Below are 20,890 nucleotides of genomic sequence, written 5' to 3' on the forward strand. Positions count from 1 at the left end.
TTGTACCTGGGGCAATGGACATACCCCCTTAGTCCTCTACCCCATAGGCCAATGGTCGGGGTGCTTCACCTGCTATCGATTCCACTATACAATCCTGAACAAAAATCATTCATTCACTGCTTCCACCACCGGCAGAAGGGAAAAGCCCCACGTCCCAACTGCAGTCTGCAGCCACATAACAACTTCCCCCGGCCCCTCCCCACCTCCAAAATGACGTTACACGGAAGCCCGGCCCGCCCCCTTTCTCTAGAGTTGTCAAGGTCCTCCTTGAGTGCTGGTAGACGTCAGTTCACACGCGACGGGTGCAGCGCGAGTCGGGAAGTGGGGGGGGGGGGTGATGAGCCTTGTGAAGTGATTGGTGAATGGGCCAAGCGCGAGCCTCTTACGCGTTTGCCGAGACCGGAAGAAGAGTATTTCCTGTGGTAGATTCAATTTGATATAGCTGCGAGCTTTGGGAGGGGTTGGTGTCCGGAGGAGAATGGACAGTCAGGGTAGAAAAGTTGTGGTGTGTGACAACGGTACAGGGGTAAGTTCCCTGCTGGAATGCCTGCAGAAGCTTTACAAGGGGGTTCGCTACATTACAAAATTGTTTCTCTGTAGCAGTCTCGGAAGTGTGGCAAGGGGGTAGTCGTACGCTTAGAAACCGGTGGCATGAGGTTTGTGCTCACCTTTAAGCAGTGATGAAGCTTTTATGATGCAGGGCCTAAGGCGAGCTGGTGGTTCTAATCATATTAATCAACATTTTAGAGAAATTGGTTGGCTTATTTGCGTGACATATATTGAAAGAGTGCTAACTTGATTAGAAGTGATGTTAATGGTATACAATTCTGGATTGTTCCTTGCTGATGAAAGGTTCAGAATATTGTTTTTGTTTTCAACATGTAGATTTAGGTTCCTTAGAAGCGTATTTTCAAAGTATTTAGACTTACAAACTTACATGGTATCCCATGGAAACTTTATAAATCTACGAGCCTCTTACCTTCCCTAATACCACAGGGATAGATTTTGCAGAACGGAGTAGAGAATTTAGCTGCAGCATTTCAGATTAATTATTCTACACAACGTTCACATTAAATGAAAACAAGTTTTACAAATTCTTTTAGGACTTAGTTCTTTTGTTCTCCATTTCAAACAATTTCTGGCTTCACATTCTCTATTTTTTTTTCTTCCCTGATTTTCATCATAAGACTTTCACTACAGCCTCTTCCTTGCTCTTTTCCATCTCCCATTGCTTCCCTTTAAAATATCAAATCTCCTGTTCTATTTGTACTTATTCTCTTTCCTGTAACTTTTTTCTTCATATTGTTTTTTTCAGCCCATAATGTTCCTTCAGGTATCTTATTTCCCTTTCTCTCAGCCCCAGCTTTTCTTATCCTCTTTTGTTTGTTTGTTTTGCCTAATTTTTATTTCACCCTTCCACTGCCTCTCTTCCATCCAGGTGTTTCACTTCTTGACTCACCACTCTGGTTGGCTACAGCACATTATTATTCTTTTTCTGTGAGCTTTGCAATACCAACAGTTTGAAGCATTTTAGCAGAAGCAGTGGTGATTGGAGAACATGTTGGATCAACAACTGCCTTCCACAAACCACTGTAAGGAGTAAGATCAAGGACAGAGGAAGAGACCAGATGCATTAGTTTATCAAATGTGGTAACAGACATTTTTTTTTTAAATCACTACTATAGATGAAAGCCTTAACTAAAGTTAACTGAGTATTTTAGTGGAAACTTTAATGCAGTCAGCAGAAAGAACTGAGTGCACACTGAAGGACACAAAATTTGCATTGTGAGACCCAATGAGGTAATAACTGCTTGAGGGAAAAAGATCATTCAGCCACACTTCATTCCTGTCATGGTATGCAAAAACTAACCCATTTAGAGAAACAGCTTCCAACAGAAACATATTGGCAGATAAAAGCCAAATGGCCCATCCACACCATCCACTTTCATCTCCTCTCACTGAGATCCCATATGCTAGTCCCAAGCAGCCTTTTTTTTTTCCCACCAACTCTGCTGGGAGGCTGTTCCATGTATCCACCACCCTTTCTGTAAAAAAAAAAAAAAAAAAGTATTTTCTTAGATTACACCTGAGCCTAAAACCTTTTAACTTCATCCTATGTTCTCTCATTCTGGAGTTTTCTTTCAGTTGAAATAGACTCGCCACCTGTGCATTAATGTCGCTGAGATATTTGACTGTCTCTATATCACCTCTCTCCTGCCATTCTTCTAGAGCATACCTAAATGAGGCCTCACCAGAACATATGCAAGGGCACCGCCTCATTTTTACCTGCTCGCCACTCCTCTTCCTATGCACACCAGCATCCTTCTGGCTTTGACCTAGTTAGTCCCTCTGCTATTTAAGCTGTTTTCCTGCTGCATATGTATATATGGAAGTATAAGTTTCAGTGGCACTATTCATTGAAGAATTGCAAGAATTGAACTTTTTAAATTTATAAATATGAAAAATGTACTAAAAGAACTTGCTTGGCACAAAGACATGATTTGTTTTGTGAAGGGAGCACTATAAAATATTGATGATGTTGAGGGAGGTTTTTTGACTAATGAAATTGTGAGCTGTGTTTAGGAAGTAGCTGGTGCTTTTGAATTGCCTAGCAAGCATATCGTTATTTCACAATCACAGCCAGCTGAGGTCTTTTTCCTCCATTAAAAAAAAAACCCAACTTAAAGATCTTATATGATGCTTGCTCCTCATGTGTACATTCTGAGCTTTTGTGGTGAGAAGTAAGGTTTGTCTCCACTTTTGGTTATTTTGGCTTTTAGATGCAAAGTATGCATTTTAGCATAGAGCACAATGCAGTTAATCACAAGTCAGCATAGCAGATTGGAAGTGAAGTAGTCCATGATGCACTAAATATATTATGACTTTTTAGTTTATTCCTTCCTCTCTTCTGTTTCAATTCTTATTGTTGCAGTCGGAGGGGGGAGCTTCTTAGAACATTGACGATATTTTCTCATCTTGCATAATATTCGTTAACCCATACATACATATTTAAAACTAATAAGTCATTTGACAGTAGGGGAGGGGTGTAAATATAATTTGGGCTTATGTATGAGCAATCAACAGTGTGTGAGGGTATATGGGGAAACTCTGCCGCACGTCTCATATTCCGCCAGAACCGATATACTCATATCACCCCTCTCCTCAAGTCGCTTCACTTGCTCCCGACTCAGATACTGCATCCAATTCAAGCTTTCCTCCTTACTTACAATGCACTCAATTGCTGCTCCTCACTACCTCTCTACCCTCATCTCCCCCTACGTTCCTGCCCATAACCTCCGCTCACATGGACAAATCCTCCTTCAATACCTTCTCCACCATTGCCAACTCCAGGCTCGCTCATGTTGCCTTGCTCACCCTATGCCTGGAACAGTCTTCCTGAATCCCTACGCCAAGCCCCCTCCCTACCCATCTTCAAATCCTGCTTAAAGCTCACCTCTTCAATGCTGCATTCGGAACCTAACCCTTTCGAACATATAGGTTGCCCCAATCTGTCTGACCTTTCAGATAACTGTACATTTGTCTTTTAGATTGTAAGCCTAATCGAGCAGGGACTGTCCTTCCATGTTAAATTGTACAGCGCTGCGTAACCCTAGTAGCGCTTTAGAAATGTTTAGTAGTAGTAGTAGAAAAGCAAATCATATTCTTCAACTATATTTTGAAGAAATGGTTATTGGTCAGTAACTCAGTTGGATGTGTGCAAGCCCATTAAGATGCTCTGCTACAGAAGGAACCTTTATATGGTAAAATGTCTTCTAGATGTGAGTTGCACAGTCAGACCCTGGCTATTTTTAAAACCGTGTTTGGTGAGGGTATATGCTGTGGATTAAAATAGATGAGGTTTTTAAATATCTTTGTACCATTTCCTTAGTGCTGTACACTGTTTTAATTTCTCAGTGATGAAAACATCTGAAAACATTTTAAATTCAGGTCCTTCTGTTTGTAGCATGGAAAAAAGATTTTGTTTTGTATTGGAAAAACTGAAGGTGCTATTGCTGAAGTCAACAGAAAATCCTAAGTATGGTACACAGTAGAGCAGAGGGATGAACAAATGGCTAAAGATAACCCAAGTGAAATCACTCTCTAGAATCCTGGACAGCTCTGTATTAAAAATAAATCAACCATCATAAATTACCTGTATTAGGATAGTAATTGTGCAAAACAGAGACCAGTAAATGTTTTTAGATGTGGTAAAAAGGTAAAAAAAAAAAATCAAATGGTATGAACAGTCAGAAAACCAAAACTACAGAGGCTTACCCATACAAAAGTGAGGAGCACCATCCCGTTAAAGCGATCAATGCCTAAACCAGTGGTGGGAAACCTCGGTGCTCAAGGACAGCGATCCAGTTGTTTCAGGATATCCCCATTGATATGAACATATACAAGTTTCAGGTTCAATCGGAGTCCTCGATTATACAGCTTAGGAGAGGACCATCAAAGCGTTTCCGAAGCAAATGTATTAGGTAGAAAGGAACTACAATAAAAACAGGAAAGAAAGGAAAAACGTACAGGAAACAGAGAACGCAAAGAAGACAAAGGCAGAGTGCACATACTGAACCAAAAGAGATGCTCTCATTGCACACTAGAATCATCAGGCAACAAAGGCATATGAAGACCAAAGCCAGGGTAAAAAAGGTGGGCAACAAGGTTTCCAGCCGCAGTGCCAGTGGGGCAGCATTGCCAAAGCACGGAAGCCATCACACGAAATATCCTATTGTGACACTGAAGTTAAGCATACTGTTCGAGGAGAACATAAACATTGCCATACTGGGACAAAACTGAAGGTCCTCAAGCCCATTATCCTGTTTCCACAGTGGACATTCCAGGTTGCAAGTACATGGCAAAATTCCCAAAAGCGTAAAACAGATTTATGCTGTTGTGCTAGAAATAAGCGGTGGATTTTCCCAAGTCCATCTTAATGGCTTATAGACTTTTTTTTAATAGGAAATCATTTTAAATCTGCTAAGCTAACTGCTTTTACTACATTCTCTGCCTATAAATTCCAGAGTTTTAAACGTTGAGGTGAAGAAATATTTTCTCTGGTTTGTTTTAAATTTAGTACTTAGTAGCTTCATTGCATGCCCCATAGTCCTAGCATTTTGGAAAAATTAAACAATTTTTGTCAACCTGTCCACTCTACTCAGTATTTTATAGACCTCTGTTATATCAGCCATCTCTTCTCCAAGCTGAAGAGCCCTAGCCGCTTTGCCTTTCCTCATAGGGAAGTCAATCCTATCCCTTTTTGTTGCCTTTCTCAGTACATTTTCTAATTCCAGTATATTTTTTTGAGATGCATAACCAGAATTGCACACATTATTCAAGGTGTGTCCAATAATGGAGTGATAGAAGGCATTATAATATTCTAATTTTGTTTTCCATTCCTTTCCTAAAAATCATAACATTCCGTTTGCTTTCTTTGCATTTCTGCACACTGAGCAGAGGGTTTTGATGTGACGTGTCATCAGTGATGACCCTAGCTCTTTTCCTGGGTAGTGATTCCTAATGTTTTGTGTTCCTCTTTTCTACATGCATCACTTTGCACTTTCTCACATTAAATTTCATCTGCCATTGGATGCCCAGTCTCGTAATGTCCTCTTGCAATTTTGTCTTCTTGCGATTTAACAATTTGAGCAACTTTGTCATCAGCAAATTTAATGGTCTCGCTAGTTATTCCCATCTGTACATCATTTATAAATATGTTAAAAAGCGATGGTCCAGTAGAGACCACTGCAGAACCCCACTATTTACCCTCCACCTTTGAGAATACTAACCATATAACCCTACTCTCTGTTTTCTATCTTTTAATGGGTTCTTAATCCACAATAGGACATTACCGTCTCTCCTATGACTTTCAGGAGTCTTTCATGAGATACTTTTGTCAAATGCCTTTTGAAAATCCAGATACACAATATCAATCAGCTCACCTTTATCCACATGTTTATTCATTCCTTCAAGAAATGTAGTAGATTAAGGTAAGATTTCCCTTGACTAAATCCATGTTGGCTTTGTCTCATTAATCCATGTATATGCTCTGTAATTCTGTTCTTTATAATAGTCCTCATACCATTTTGCCTGGCACAGATGTCAGGCTCACTGGTCTATAATTTCCCAGATCACCTTTGGAACCCTTAATTGGTGTTACATTGGCAATCCTCCAATCTTCAGTACCATGCTGGATTTTAAGATAAATTACATATTACTAACAATAGCTCTGCAAGTTAATTTCTCAGTTGTATCAGTACACTGGGATGTATACCGTCCTGTCCAGGCAATTTGCTACTCTTCAAAATTGTCAAATTGCCCTATTACATCTTCCTGGTTTAAAGAGATCTCTGACTCATGAATTGACTATCATTCTGGTACTGGTATCTCTCCCCACATCTTCCTTGTGAAGACCAAAGCAAAGAATTAATTATCACTTCACTATAGCTTTGTTTTCCCCTGAGTGCCCCCCTTTGCCACTTGATCATCTAGCAGTTCATAGGATTCTTTTACTGGCTCTTGCTTCTAATATACCTTAAAAAAAAAAAAAAAGTATTTGCTAGGTGTGTTTACCTGCAACACAATGTTCTTTTCAAAGTCTCTTTGCCTTCCTTATCAGCACTTTGCATTTGACTGCCATTTCTTATGCTGTTTTGTCCTAGTATTTTTAGTTGGATCCTTCATCCATTGTCTGAAAAACTGGTCCAAAATCTGTCTGCGTCAGTATGGTTTTTAACAGATTCAAGGTTCTGAATAAAATCTAATGGCGCAACTTTCTGAATAGGAATCGCCTTTCTAGTTTTTTCAATTTTGGTTCTAAAAAACTGCATCTTATCTCCTCTGCCCAAGGGCACCTAATCAGTTTCTAATAATGCTTTAGAGCTAAAATGTTCACTAGTGAGTAAAGTTTTAACATCAATACATTCTAGTCTCCTGACATTCTTATCTGTATATTTCCAGAGACTTCTTGCGCCATAGTCTCTCTAACCTCTTACAATCTTGTTAAAACCAGATTTTTTTTTCTTTCTTACCAGAGCCCCTGTTTACCTGAATAGGAGCTATATCATTTAAAACATCACCACAACCTTTATCCCAATAAACTTATAAAATCTTCGCCAGCATATCCTGAGTGCTAGCTTGTCTGAGATTTTATTTTAGAATAATCAATTTTACCTCTTGAAACATATTGGCTTCTTTACAAAGCCGCACTAGTGGATTCCTGCGTGGCAAATGAGAGGAAGCCCATAGGAATTGAATGGGCTTTTGTAAAAGAGGGCCCATTGTCTTTTAATACCAGGTCTAAAAATATTAAAAGCTTCTCTACTTTTAAGAGTAAATGTAGTCTACAATGATCTGACCAGATAGTAGGTACCTAGGCATAATCATCAATTAAAAAATTGCCTTGAGACTGAAATCTATATGCTCTTATGAGTTGGATCTGCTCCCAACCTATTGTACCCCAAATACTGCAGCATATCTTCCAACAATTGTGACTCAGAATTGTAATGATTATCTAAATGAACATTAATATCGCCATAAAACAATACTTTAGAAGCTATCAAATTGGTCGCAGAAATAAAATCCCTAAAATCATCTTGTGCTGACTTCCATTTTCCTGGGGAGCAATAAAGCAGCACACAACCTAATTTCTCTTGCAATGTATCATCCTGAATAGAGCAAGCCATCGCCTCCTTGGAGGAAAGGTGGTATATCAAGTTTTTAAATAAACATAAAGATAATAGGACTTGCACTCTTCTCCCAGGTCTAGCCTTAGGTTCCTTCTACAACCCCTGTCCCTAGGTTACCTCTGATCTCCCTCTTCCCCAGCCCTAGCATCGGGTCTGTTCTGCAGGCATCTTCCTTTTGCCCCTTTGTGTTCCTATCCATTTCTATGTCCAGCTTTGCCCCTCACCCTGGGGCCAGCATCTCTACATCTCTCTTCCCTTCTTCTCTTCCACCCTCCTGTACCACCAGGCATCCCTTCCTCTCTTCCACCCCTCCCCCCAAACAAGATAGTCCTTTAAACTTGTCTTTGTGGCCAGCAGCTGGAGTGCTAAAGGCAGGACTTTCTCTGCCATATCTTGCCCTTCAAGAAACAGGAAGTTGTCAGAGGAGGCAGAACACGACAGAAAAGACTCCAAGCAGCCAGTGACAGTGTGTCTGAGTGCTGCCGGCCGAAGGTGGTTTGGGAGAGCTGTGAGGTGGGATGGGAGTGAGAGATGCCATACTGCAACAGAGAAGGGAAATGAAAGAGGGGCTAGACTGCAGGGGCAGGGAGTCAGTACCTGAGGGAATATTGTGGTGGGTCGGTTTTGGATCTGCGCACCCCACTTCTATGTCCTGGCTCTAACACCTATGACGTGGCAACAGCTTGGAGATGGGAATTCAAAGGAGAGATGTCAGCATTGGTGCAGGCATGGGTGAAAAGGATCTGAATATCAATATAGCAATATGGGCTAACCACTGGTAACAGCAAAGTTTCCTGTTTTCTTCCTATCCCTTTTTTCCCCACTCCCTCATGGCTTCCTTCTCCTCTGTCTTTTAAATTGATCTTTGACCTATTCTTTCCTGTAACCATGTCCATGTCCCTTTCCTCCAGTCCTTCCTTTTTGTCACGTTTTATTTTTTTTAAACTTTATTTTATACCATAGTTTACCCTTGCTAGTTGTGGTATATCAACTGCATGCAATAATACAAGATTTTTAAACTGTATTTATATGACTTTTTTTTATTGCTTTTGTGGTTGGGAAAAGGCACAAGTTGAAAGTTTGCATAGAGGGGATCTTTTACTAAAGTTTAGCTCGAGTTATCTGCAGTAGAACCCATAGAAATAAGCTTTAGTAAAATACCCCGAGTACCCAGTCCCCTTGCATTGGTGAAGTCTTTACATACTTTTTTGACCCTTAGTTTATGTAAAATAGAAAAAAACTTAAATGTTTCAATTTCTTTTCCAGTCAGCAGTCAATAGAGCCCAACCGTTCTTAACCTCTTTCTTGACTAAACCTGTGTTTTAACAACATATATTCCAGTTCTCAGGTTGTGTGCTTTTTAAAAACTAGTACTGCATATAAAGTAGTCTGCATTGCTCAGGTTTTTGCAGTTCTAAGACCGAGGAATTTGATTATTTACACTGGTGCAACTTTCAAGGAATGTCACCACTAACCTGTTTTTTTTTTTTTTTTGTTTGTTGTTTTCCCAGTTTGTGAAGTGTGGCTATGCTGGCTCAAACTTCCCAGAACACATCTTTCCTGCTTTGGTTGGCAGACCCATCATCAGATCAACTGCCAAAGTGGGAAAATATTGAAATTAAGGTAAGGTAATTTATAATGAAGGTGAAAACACTGGAAGGATATATTTTTTGTTTGTAGGTTTTAATAAGTTTTGTAGTCTGAAACTTGTTAACTGCCATGTTGGTAATTTTATGTTTGTTGTAAAAGCTTGCCTTGTGACACAATAGAAAATACCTGGCTGATTAATTGTTGTCAGAGGCAATCATTACCAGAATGAGAGGAAAACAAGGGGTGTGGATTATGGATCTCCCTTGTGTGATGAAGGTGATAATAGAAAAGTGAATATTATGGATAGGTGTGTAAGCTTTTGGTTTTTTATTAGATTCAGGCAGCGATTTCTTGTTGGCACGGTCATTTAAGGGGCTTAAGTATTTTAAGTGGTAGTACAAGCCCACTTTACGTATTCTACAATTTATGCGCAGATGTGACAATGTATACACATAAGTGATTCCTTATAGAATACTGACTCGTCGCAAAATGTGCCATGACATGATAGTTGTACTTGCTAATGAATGTGCACAGGGATGGAGTTTGGATGGAGAGCACAAGTATACGCATAGGTGCAAAAAAATGTGATTAATTTAGATGCACAAATGATAAATATTGGCACGGATATGTACACCTGCCCTAGGTCTGAAGTAAATGATCATGCCTGCCCTTGAATTATGTAAGGGAATGTAGGTGCCTTCTTGCCCTCTTTGGCATCTTGTTATAAAATTGTTCTTCTACGTGTCACCTCATGCCTTCTGTCATCGCTGTGCAGTTAGAGGAGGAGTGTGAATGCAGGAAAACTTAGCCAAAGTAGTGCCCCTGCAGCTTCCTGTAACATATTTTTCAAGATTCTGCAACAATTTAGAATAATTTCATAAATTTGCATATTGTGCACATTTTTATGTTTTCTGCTGTTTTTTTTTTTTTTTAATGCGTCCAAATGAATTGCTTGGGGGGGAAGGGGTCTTAGTGATTGTGCTAGGAAGGGATCGGAGTGTGATGAGAGAGGAGAGGAAAATGATGGAAAAGAAAAGGGCAATCATAAAAGGATAAGAGGAGCTCCTCTGGTCCTCTTTTTTTTTTTTCTTTCTTTCTCACTGCCTGCCACTTTCAGTCCCCAGACATGCCCACAGCACCACTTCTGACCTGACCAACTGTCTCCCTGCCTCCCATTTCTGAATCCTTCCAGCACTTTACCCATTCTGCCATACCTATATGGATCTTCTGATTCTCTCCCCATGCCCCCCTCCAGTCACCATGTATTCCTTATGTATCTTCTCTTCCTTCCCCCCTCCCCTTCCTACGTTATTTTATAAAATGCATAGAGGAAAAGAACAGTGGTAGTAGAGCACTTCCGACTGTGCCATCATCCCTGTTCAGCCTGGGTCTGGTGTTGTAACACTAACTATGCAGGACATAGTAGTTCTGTGGCATACCTGGCTCCATGCAGAAGAGAAGATGTATCATGAGAAGTGCACTGCCAATGTCATATCTTTTAGCACTGGACATGAGGCGAGTCAGATTCCTGTATTTCTCTCATGGTTGGGTAGCATGCAAGTACAGCGTACTTTTAGCATGCCTTTCACACGGATCTCATTTACTATAAACTGCGTTTCCTTTAGCGCGCAGCAGATGAATCCAGGAATTGTTGTTGTGACCATCTACCAGCAGTGGAGATAGCGCTGAATTGCACTGTCCTATAAGATGGAATGCTCCTGGTCAGTCAGTATCTCTATCGTAGTAGACGGATGATGGTCTCTCACGAACTCCTGATCTCATCTGTGGCAGCTCCTGTTCTGGGTCTCCAGTTCAGTAGCGCTTTGGGGTGTGTGGCTGAGTGGTGCCACCTTTAGGAGGTACACCTGGTCACCCCAGGACCCTCCCCTACCCTTCTGCCCTTCCTCCATTCTTCCTTGATGGGGTGATACCATCCAGCTTATTTTCGAAAGTGATCGCCGGCCATTTCCCGACATAAATCGGGAGACGGCCAGTGATTTCTTAAAAGCGGCGAAATAAGTATAATCGAAAGCGGCATTTTTGACAGCATTGCCGCTTTCCTGTTGCTTCGCTGGCAAAAGTTTCAAGGGGCGTGTCAGTAGCTTAGCGAAGGCGGCACATGGGCGGGCAAGGGCGTGGCTACCAGATGGCTGTCTTTTCGCCGATAATGGAAACAAAAGCGGCGTTAAGCAGTATTTTGCTGGGTTTACTTGGCTCCTTTTAGTTTCACGACCAAGCCTCAAAAAGGTGCCCCAACTGACCAGATGACCACCGGAAGGAATCGGGGATGACCTCCCTGTACTCCCCCCAGTGGTCACCAACCCCCTCCCACACTAAAAAAAAATATTAAAAATAAAAACCTTTTTTGCCAGCCTCTATGCCAGCCTCAAATGCCGTACCCAACTCTGTGACAGCAGAATGTGTTTTATCCTTTGACAGCTTTTCCCTGGTTATGATGTGGCTCTCGGGTGAGTGTGACACCTTTTCTGTTAGATGCACTGCAGAGTCACATCAGAAATGCATTGTGGTGGGTGTAGGGTACTGGGCTCTACTCCCATGGTGCTTTTCCCCCTGCTAACTGGTCAGAGTGTGCCCTGTTTTGTTTCCGGTAGTCCATGAGGTAGTGGCCATTTTTGTAAGCCAGTTTTAGATCCCTTCATGTGTTACCCACGTTAGAGAACTTAGTTATTACCTTGAATGTTGCTGAAAGTGGGCATTGTACACCATTCTGCCAGCTCTGACCTACTGCTAATCTCAGTACCAGGGAGATTCTTTGCCAGTGGGGCACAACCTCTGATCTGCAGTTAACTGTGAGTAAACGTGCTTACTCAAATAAAGGACTTTTTCAAAGAGATTAGTCTTCAGGAGTCAACTGGTGTGCCAAGGTTATACAGCAGCAACAAGTCCTAGAGGCCTGCGTGTATGCAGGTCCCTGGAGCACGTTTAGTGGGTACTGCAGTGCACTTAAGGCAGGTGCACCCATGCCCCCCCCCCCCCACCTGTAACACTTGTGTTGGTAATGGGAGCCCTCCAAAACCCACTGTACCCACATGTAGTTGCACCCTTCACCCCTAAGAGCTAGGGTAGGGGGGGTTGGGGGGCTCAGCACCCAAAGCAAGGGAGCTATGCATGTGGGAGCCTTTTCTGAAGTCCACTGCACTGACCCCTAGGGTGCCCAGTTGGTGTCCTGGCATGTGAGGGAGACCAGTGCACTACAAATGCTGACTCCTCCCACGACCAAATGCCTTGGATGTCGCCGGGTTGGAGATGGCCGGCATTTTTTTCCATTATCGCTGCAAAACAAAACCGGCGATCTCAACCCCGGCGAACTCTGGCATTTGGCCGGGCTAAAACCGTAATCGAAAAAAAGATGGCCAGCCATCTTTTTCGATAATACGATTCAGGCCAGCTGTAGCGCTGCCGCAAAAATAGATCGCCGGCGACGTTCGATTATGCCCCTCCATTTTACCTAAAAAAAAACCTTTCAGCCCAGCTGTGGGCGTTCAGACTCTGCACTGTATGGGCTCCAGGATGAATACTGGTGCTTCCAGTATCGGGGCTGGTGAAGGAGAGGATAGCGGTTTCCCCAGATTGCCTTGAAGCGTTAGCCAGCACTCCCGTCGGAGTCCTGGTGCAAGTGTTGTTTTTTTCCTTGCTTATTTCAGTGGCCCGCAGTAGCATGTTAAGACCAGGGTATATCAGCGCTGCGCTGTGTGGTTCTGCAGATTTTTTTTTCGGGAGCGCCTATGCATGCAAGTGCCGTCCCGTGCATGGGAGGCCCTTAGTTCTTCACAGCTCCTGCAAAGGCATGCTGTAGGCGATTACCTAGTTCCTTTTGGGACACGGGCCAGCTGCTCGGTTTCGGGTCTCCTCAGTCCCTTTTCAGACCGGACTCACGCTGGGGTTATGGCTTTCTCTGTTGCATGTGGTGTGCTTGCCTTTACCTTTCATGCCACAGTGAGTTCTCGTTGTTCTGGTGTGGGACCACTCCAACAGCCTTCGGGCAGTTTCCCATGAGTGCATAATCCTCTGCCAGACCCTCTGTAAGTACATGTTATTTTTTCTTTCTGTTAGAGACCTTGAGTTCCCTCCGCGAATGAAAGCTTTCAGTTTAAACGCCCCCCCCCCCCAAAAAGAAACAAAAAAACCCCCAGAAATAAGGGCAGTTTTCCTTGCCATTGGGGGGGGGGGGGGGGGGACTTTCTTCTGTGTCTGGCTTCTCTTATCTTTGGCAGGTAGCTGCTCTTTTCAAGGGACGCTTTGTTTGCAGTTGTGGTACTGTTTACTTGTCTCTTTGGTCCATCCTGGACTTTCTCCGGGTATGATGTCAGACAGTTCTTTGGTGAGCCTGGTTGCTATGGGTACCCCACATGTGAGCACAAGCAGCCTGCTTGTCCTCTGAGAACGTGAAGATACATACCTGTAGCAGGTATTCTCCGAGGACAGCAGGCTGATTGTTCTCACAAACCCGCCCACCTCCCCTTTAAGCTTGTTAAGAAAATCAAGAGGAAAACACTTTAAAAGATAAAATACCTCTAAGATTTGGAAAGGATAAAAACCATAGAATTGTGTGTTAAGTGATATTGGTTGATGGCGGCCTACAGATGAGTTCAAGCATATACTTTGGCACTGTGTCACAAGGGATCTTAAATTACAGACAGTAAAGTTTGTAGAGAATTCTTGCTTTGAAGGGGAGCCAATGCAGTAAAATAAAAACAGGGGTTATCTTATATATTTTTTAAGAGAACAGATTGAACGAACGCCTACAATCTTTAAGTACTGCAGTCTTTTTTATAGATATCAAATATACAGTATTATAATAATCTAGTTCACAGGATCAGGGATTGAGCCACTCATCTAAATTTATCTTATCAATATATTTACGGATTCTTCTCAATTTTCTCAGGGTCCAGAAACAGATTTTTACCAGATTGAGGTTCCATTGTTAGGTTACAATCATTTATAATTCATAATATTTTTAATTGTGTTTCTAGGTTAAATTTGGTCTTATTCTCATCCCTATTTCAGATAGCCTAAAAATACTCGGAGTAACTATCCGACTGCAACCTCACTCTCGAGAGCCAAGTAAAAACAGTAATACAGAAAATGTTCTACTCATTGTGGAAACTCAAACGATTAAAACCTTTCTCTGAGGGATACCTTTCGTAAACTAATAAATGGTCCTAAGCCATGCAGATTACTGCAACGGAATCTATGCAGGATGCAAAGAACAACTCACAAAAAAACTCCAGACTGCCCAAAATACAGCAGTCAGACTGATATATGGTAAAATACGATTCGAAAACGCTAACCCCTTCGAGAAAAGATGCACTGGCTCCCAATCAAAGAACGGATCATCTTCAAAATCTGCACTTTAGTCCACAAATCATTTACAGCATAGTCCCAGGATACATGACAGACCTCATTGATCTACCAACTAGAAACAGACTCAGATCAGCATGATCATTCCTAAGCCTACATTACCCAAACTTTAAAGGGCTAAATACAAAACAACTCGCGCATCTAGCTTCTCCTACATAAGCGCACAACTATGGAATGGACTCCCGCATGCAGTGAAAACAATACATGACCACCTAAACTTCAGGAAATCATTGAAAACCCACCTCTTCAAAAAGCTTATCTCACCGATCCAACCATAACTCCCACACCCAGCAACACAACATAATCTATGATCGTACTGGACAATTTAATATCCTTGACCCCTTGACACCTGATACACTTCTACCTGTGACCATAACACAAGCTTGTGTTTGTTATCAACCGTAATGGCAATCGCCTTTACGATACTTTGTAAGCCATATTGAGCCTGCAAATAGGTGGAAAAATGTGGGGTATAAATGTAACAAATTTATTTTCAGGTGGTTAGCACACATCCATTCACCAATCAAAGAGATGCAATTTGATATCTCATGTTCTATCTCACTTATTTTGGATAGTAACGGCAGTAAGATGGTGGTGTCATCTGGTAGCCTGCCCTTTCTAGTTTTGTCCCCAGGGAAGATTTCGATAGGTTGAATAATATAGGCAATAGAGGAGAGCTCTGAGATACTCCACATTTTGCAGGCCACTTATCAGCCAAAGTTCAGTTTATTTTAACTCTATAAGATCTAGTTGTGAGGAATCTCTAACCAATCTTTATACTTCTTGAAAGAGTGAAAAATCTATTCACTTTTAGCCGTTCTACACCACTTGGGATTTTGTATACTTCAGTCGTATCCCCCCTTAGCCATCTCTTTTCCAAGCTGGAGAACCCTAACCTCTCTAGCCTTTCCTCATATGAGAAGAGTTTCATCCCCTTTATCATTTTGGTTGCTATTCTTTGAACTTTTTTTTTTTTTTTTTTTTTTTTGAGATACGATGACCAAATTTTAACACAATCCTCAAGGTGACGTCACACCATGGAGCGATAATTTCTTGGTGTTATTTTGCAAACCTTTCCTAACAATTCCTAGCATCCTGTCTGCATTTTCGGCTGCCGCTGCACACTGGGTAGAAGATTTAAGCGTATTATCTAGAACGACACCTAGATCTTTTAGACAATACGCTGAATCTTCTGACCAGGTCGAATGCACTCGATAAATTGAATTGCATAATAAGAGCTTCTTTCCCTTTTACTTAGTAAATGTCTGATCTGTGTCACCAAGGTTCCTAATGCTGTCTCTGTGCCATGATCAGCAGGGAAACTGAATTGAGAGGTATGGAGAAGGTTAAGTTGGTCTAAATCTTCCAGTTGTTTTGTGACCCAGACCTTCCATGATTTTAATAAAATAAAGGATAGATGCCACTGGTCTGTAGTTGGTAGTATTGTTTGAATGAGCTTTTAAACTTTTCATTTTAGGGGTAATTTTTTCACCCCAATTTTTGGGAAATTCACTTAACAATAACGAAGGCTCTCAGCCAGCTCAAAAGTGCAACTCTCAAGTTCACTGATGATGCTTTCATGAAATAAGTAGGGCAATTGTCGAGTATACAGAGAGACCCAGCAAATTATTTTTGCTAGTTTATCTAATTACTCTAAGGACAGAGAGTGGAAGATATTCTACCAGAATGTATTTCTCATCTGGGTAATTTAATAAATGGACTTCTAGGATTTCATCTTTGGTTAATAGTCTATTTTTTATTTAAACTAATTTGCCTTCTGGGAGGCTGTAGGTGATGTTTTCCCAGATTTACTACAAATGTCTTTAGTGTCTGTCAATTTATTTACAAATTAAAAAAAGCTTTCTTGTACTGGAGATACCTTTATGAACCAGGTCAGTGTAATAGATCTTTCTGGAGTTAGTTCACATTTGTATTCCTTTATAGTTTTCCTCCATTTGTTTAACATGATAGGCTTTTTGTTTTCTTATACCGTTTTCTCTCTGATTTCCTACACAGTTATAAGGGCCAATAAATTTGTACCATTTATTATTTTGTCTTTTCAATTTTAGTTTTTCATGTTTGGAATGACATTAGCATCCAAATCTTGGATAAATTGGCTCCTAATCATTTATCCAAGTTATCTGATCTTCATTTGACTTGGGTATAATGGTCTCTATATTGCTCCAGAACCGAGTGTGGTGTATCTTTCCCCTAGTGGTAAATCTTATTTTATTTTGTTGAGTTATATGCTTTGATTCCAGTTGTTTCCAGTAGATAATAAATTGTGATAAATAATGATCAGACCACAATGCTGAAGACCAGTCTGGCTCAATGAACATAAGTTCAAAATAATAGCTGTTTGAATAAACTAGTAAGTCTAATTGGCGGCTTTTTTCACGTGTTTGTTGGGCGGAAGGTTTTACGGTGTCTCACAGCAACCTGTATTCCCATTCTTCTCAACTACTAATATCACCCAGTAATAAACTACATGGTTCAATCACTAGTCATCACTGTACATGACAGCTAATAAGGGAGCTATATGTTCCAGTCACAACAATGAAAATTAAAACATATCTGAATCACTCCAAGGCAGCCCAGCAGACATAAGTGTGTGGCAGCATAGGGTGGTGGAAGTCACTGTGTGTGTCTCTCTGACCAGTAGAGTAGAGAAGAAGAGTAGACCGTTTGTTCAAAAAGGGCAATTTCCTAACTAATGGAGAAGGGTAGTTAGTGGGGTTCCCCAGGGGTCTGTGCTGGGACCGCTGCTTTTTAACATATTTATAAATGACCTAGAGATGGCAGCAACTAGTGAGGTAATTAAATTGCTGATGACACAAAGTTATTTCATTAAAAGTTGTTAAATCGCGGGAGGATTGTGAAAATTACAAGCAGACTTTACGAGACTGGGAGACTGGGCGTCTAAATGGCAGATGACGTTTAATGTGAGCAAGTGCAAAGTGATGCATGTGGGAAAGAGGAACCCGAATTATAGCTGTCATGCAAGGTTCCACGTTAGGAGTCACGGACCAAGAAAGGGATCTAGGTGTCGTCGTTGATGATAAGTTGAAACCTTCTGCTCAGTGTGCTGCTGCGGCTAAGAAAGCAAATAGAATGTTAGGTATTATTAGGAAAGGAATGGAAAACAAAAATGAGGATGTTATAATGCCTTTGTATCGCTCCATGGTGCAACCGCACCTCAAATATTATGTTCAATTCTGGTCACCACATCTCAAAAAAGATATAGTGGAATTAGAAAAGGTGCAGAGAAGGGCGACGAAAATGATAAAGGGGATGAGACAATTTCCCTATGAGGAAAGGCTAAAGCTGCTAGGGCTCTTCAGCTTGGAGAAAAGGTAGCTGAAGGGAGATATGATAGAGGTCTATAAAATAATGAGTGGAGTTGAACGGGTAGATGTGAAGCATCTGTTCAATCTTTCCAAAAATACTAGGACTAGGGGGCATGTGATGAAGCTACAATGTAGTAAATTTAAAACGAATCGGAGAAATGTTTCTTCACTCAATGTGTAATTAAACTCTGGAATTCGTTGCTGGAGAATGTGGTAAAGGCGGTTAGCTTAGCGGAGTTTAAAAAAGGTTTGGACGGCTTCCTACAGGAAAAGTCCGTAGATCGTTATTAAATGGACTTGGGGAAAATCCACTATTTCTGGGATAAGCAGTATAAAATGTTTTGTACATTTTTTGGATCTTGCCAGGTATCTGTGACCTGGATTGGCCACTGTTGGAAATAGGATGCTGGGCTCGATGGACCTTTGGTCTTTCCCAGTATGGCAATACTTACATACAGCTGTCATTTCAGGGGGCCTTGTCTTCCCCTGCCCAATGAGTCTGCTTGGGTACATCTCGCTTGTTCAGGATGGAATAGCCCAGATGCTAAGGAAGGTGAAATTTTGTTATACTTGTCAGTTTCCTTTCCCCAAGTCATGCTGTACCATCCTGAGATCCTCCCTTGGAAGACTGCGGTTGTCGGGACTCTTGGGGATTTCTATCTTTCTCTCCAGTGGTGATTTCCCCCCCCCCCCCCCAAAAAAAAAAATGGAATATGAAACATTGAGATTTACAAAAGCTGCAGTGGTTAATTGGCATGGGACCTTCCGCTGATTTGGCAGTGGCATACTGTATTTTTCCAGTCAGTACCAACCCTCCTTATACTGGTGGTGATGCTGGAAAAGATCAGTTTCTCTACCTCCATCTACTGACAGGAAGAGATAACACTTGTTTATTCGGGATGGTACAGCCCAACTAAAGGGAATGAAATTACAAGTTTGATTAAATTTCATCATATTGTGCGTCTCTTAGTCCGTGGTGCGACCACACCTTGAGTATTATGTATGGTTCTTGTTGCACAATCTGAGAAAGTATATAACAGAACTAGAATAAATTCAACAAAGGCTAACAGAAACGATGAGAGGATAGAACCACTTTCTGTATGAAGAAAAGCTTAAATAGTTTGAAAAAGCCAACTGAGAGAGGATATGATAGAAAATTTTAAAAACATGAGTAGCGTAAAACAATTGTTTTCAAACACCATGAAATCATCAGATGCACTACCCATGGCCCTAAAAACCATGACCAATCTAACCAGCTTTCGCAAAGCTTTGAAAACACATCTCTTCAACAGAGCCTACAAAAGTCACCCTCATTGAAACAAATCATTCCCTAAACCACCCAAGTACACCAAACACCTCTTTCACGACCTTACCTAACACCTTCTACCTAAATTCCTCTTTCACCTCAGCTTATGATCGACTGTTTTCTTATATCATGTAATGACATTCTCATTTCCATACTCTGTAAGCCACATTGAGCCTGCAAAAAGGTGGGAAAATGTGGGGTACAAATACAATAAATAATAATAAATTAACCAGCAGAAGGAAAAAAAAACTATTGAAAATAATTTTTTTTCACACAGTGTGTAAGTATTGCTGGATGACGTTGTCCAAGCAACTTCAATAGCAGGGCTCAATGGAGGTTTGAATGAGTATCTATCTGGCAAAAAAAGTGTATTAACAGTTAGTAGTCATGTAGACTTGAGAAAGCTATCACTTACTCTTGGAAATGAGCTATAAGAATGAGATCCACTTTTAGTATCTGCATTTTATTTGTGACTCAGGATTCTGGGCACAATAGAATTTTTTTTCCTCTGACTCAGCATGGCTTTAATCTAGTTTGATACTCTTTATGTAACTCTATTAAACTAATGTTAGGTTTTTTTTAACTTCCTGCTAATATTAGCAGTGAGAATGCCTGCTCTGTCATCACTGAACTTACATTAATAGGGTTACATCTGCTAGAAAGATCTGTTCTTTCCATATCTAGCATTTTAAAAAACAATTTCAATGAGCAAGAGGATAGCCTTTGTTAATCACGGAGTACTGTGAATTTTATCTTTCAGAAACCTATTCTAAAGACTTGTCATTCAGTTATAGTACCAGCCTGATAGCAGTGGCATAGCCAGATTGCCAATTTTGGGTGGGCCTGAACCCAAAGTGGGTGGGCACAAAATTTTCTCTCTACCCCCCTCCCCCAGCAAAATTTAGTCACACTCATCAGATACATTTGTCACACAGGGGTAAAGTGCTCAGTGCATCAGGTTTCAGAAAATAATTTATTTAATAGCCTAACACCCTTTTCAATGAGCTTTCAGAGGCCAAAACCTCCTGCTTCAGATCAATATAATGCTGTTATGGTATCCTCTCCTGACCTAAGGAAGTATTGGTCTCTGAAACGTTAACACAGGTACCATATTACTTTCCTAAATTAAAAATAAAATTATTTTCTTTACCTTTGTTGTATGGCCATTTACTTTTTCTCATTGTGTTGCTCCCCGTCTCTAGATTCTGCTTTCCTTCATTTTCGCTTAACTCTTCTACACCATTTGTCATTTTTCTCTCCTTTTTCTTTGCTTTCTTCAATATTTTTCAGCTTCTCTCGCTGTCCAGATTTAATTCATTCTTACTATCCATTCTTTAATTTCCTTCTTTTTCCTTCATCTACCTATGGCTTTTCATCTTTTTCTCACCCTTGTTCTCCCCATGCCCCTTCCTCTTATTCTCCAGTCTTTCTCTGCTCTCCTCTTTCTCTCCCCATCCTTCCAGTGTCTGCCCTCTTTCTCTCCCCATCCTTCCATCCAGTGTCACTTCTTTCTCCCTACCCTTCCATCCAGTGTCTTCCCTCCCCATCCTTCCACCCATCTACCCTCTCTCCTGATC

At 41.1% G+C, this 20,890-nt stretch overlaps 1 protein-coding gene across 1 annotated transcript in view; it reads left to right on the top strand.

Moving 5' to 3' along the window:
* Positions 1-346: 346 nt before the first annotated feature.
* Positions 347-20,890, top strand: part of ACTR2 (actin related protein 2) — an 89,258-nt gene continuing 68,714 nt past the window's right edge. The window contains 3 exon segments of the mRNA XM_030196363.1: positions 347-526; positions 9,200-9,295; positions 9,297-9,311. Coding sequence (XP_030052223.1) covers positions 479-526; positions 9,200-9,295; positions 9,297-9,311 — 159 coding nt within the window. The 5' untranslated portion in view covers positions 347-478.

This window comes from Microcaecilia unicolor, chromosome 3, assembly GCF_901765095.1.
Source record: "Microcaecilia unicolor chromosome 3, aMicUni1.1, whole genome shotgun sequence".
NCBI classification, from domain to species: Eukaryota; Metazoa; Chordata; class Amphibia; order Gymnophiona; family Siphonopidae; genus Microcaecilia; species Microcaecilia unicolor.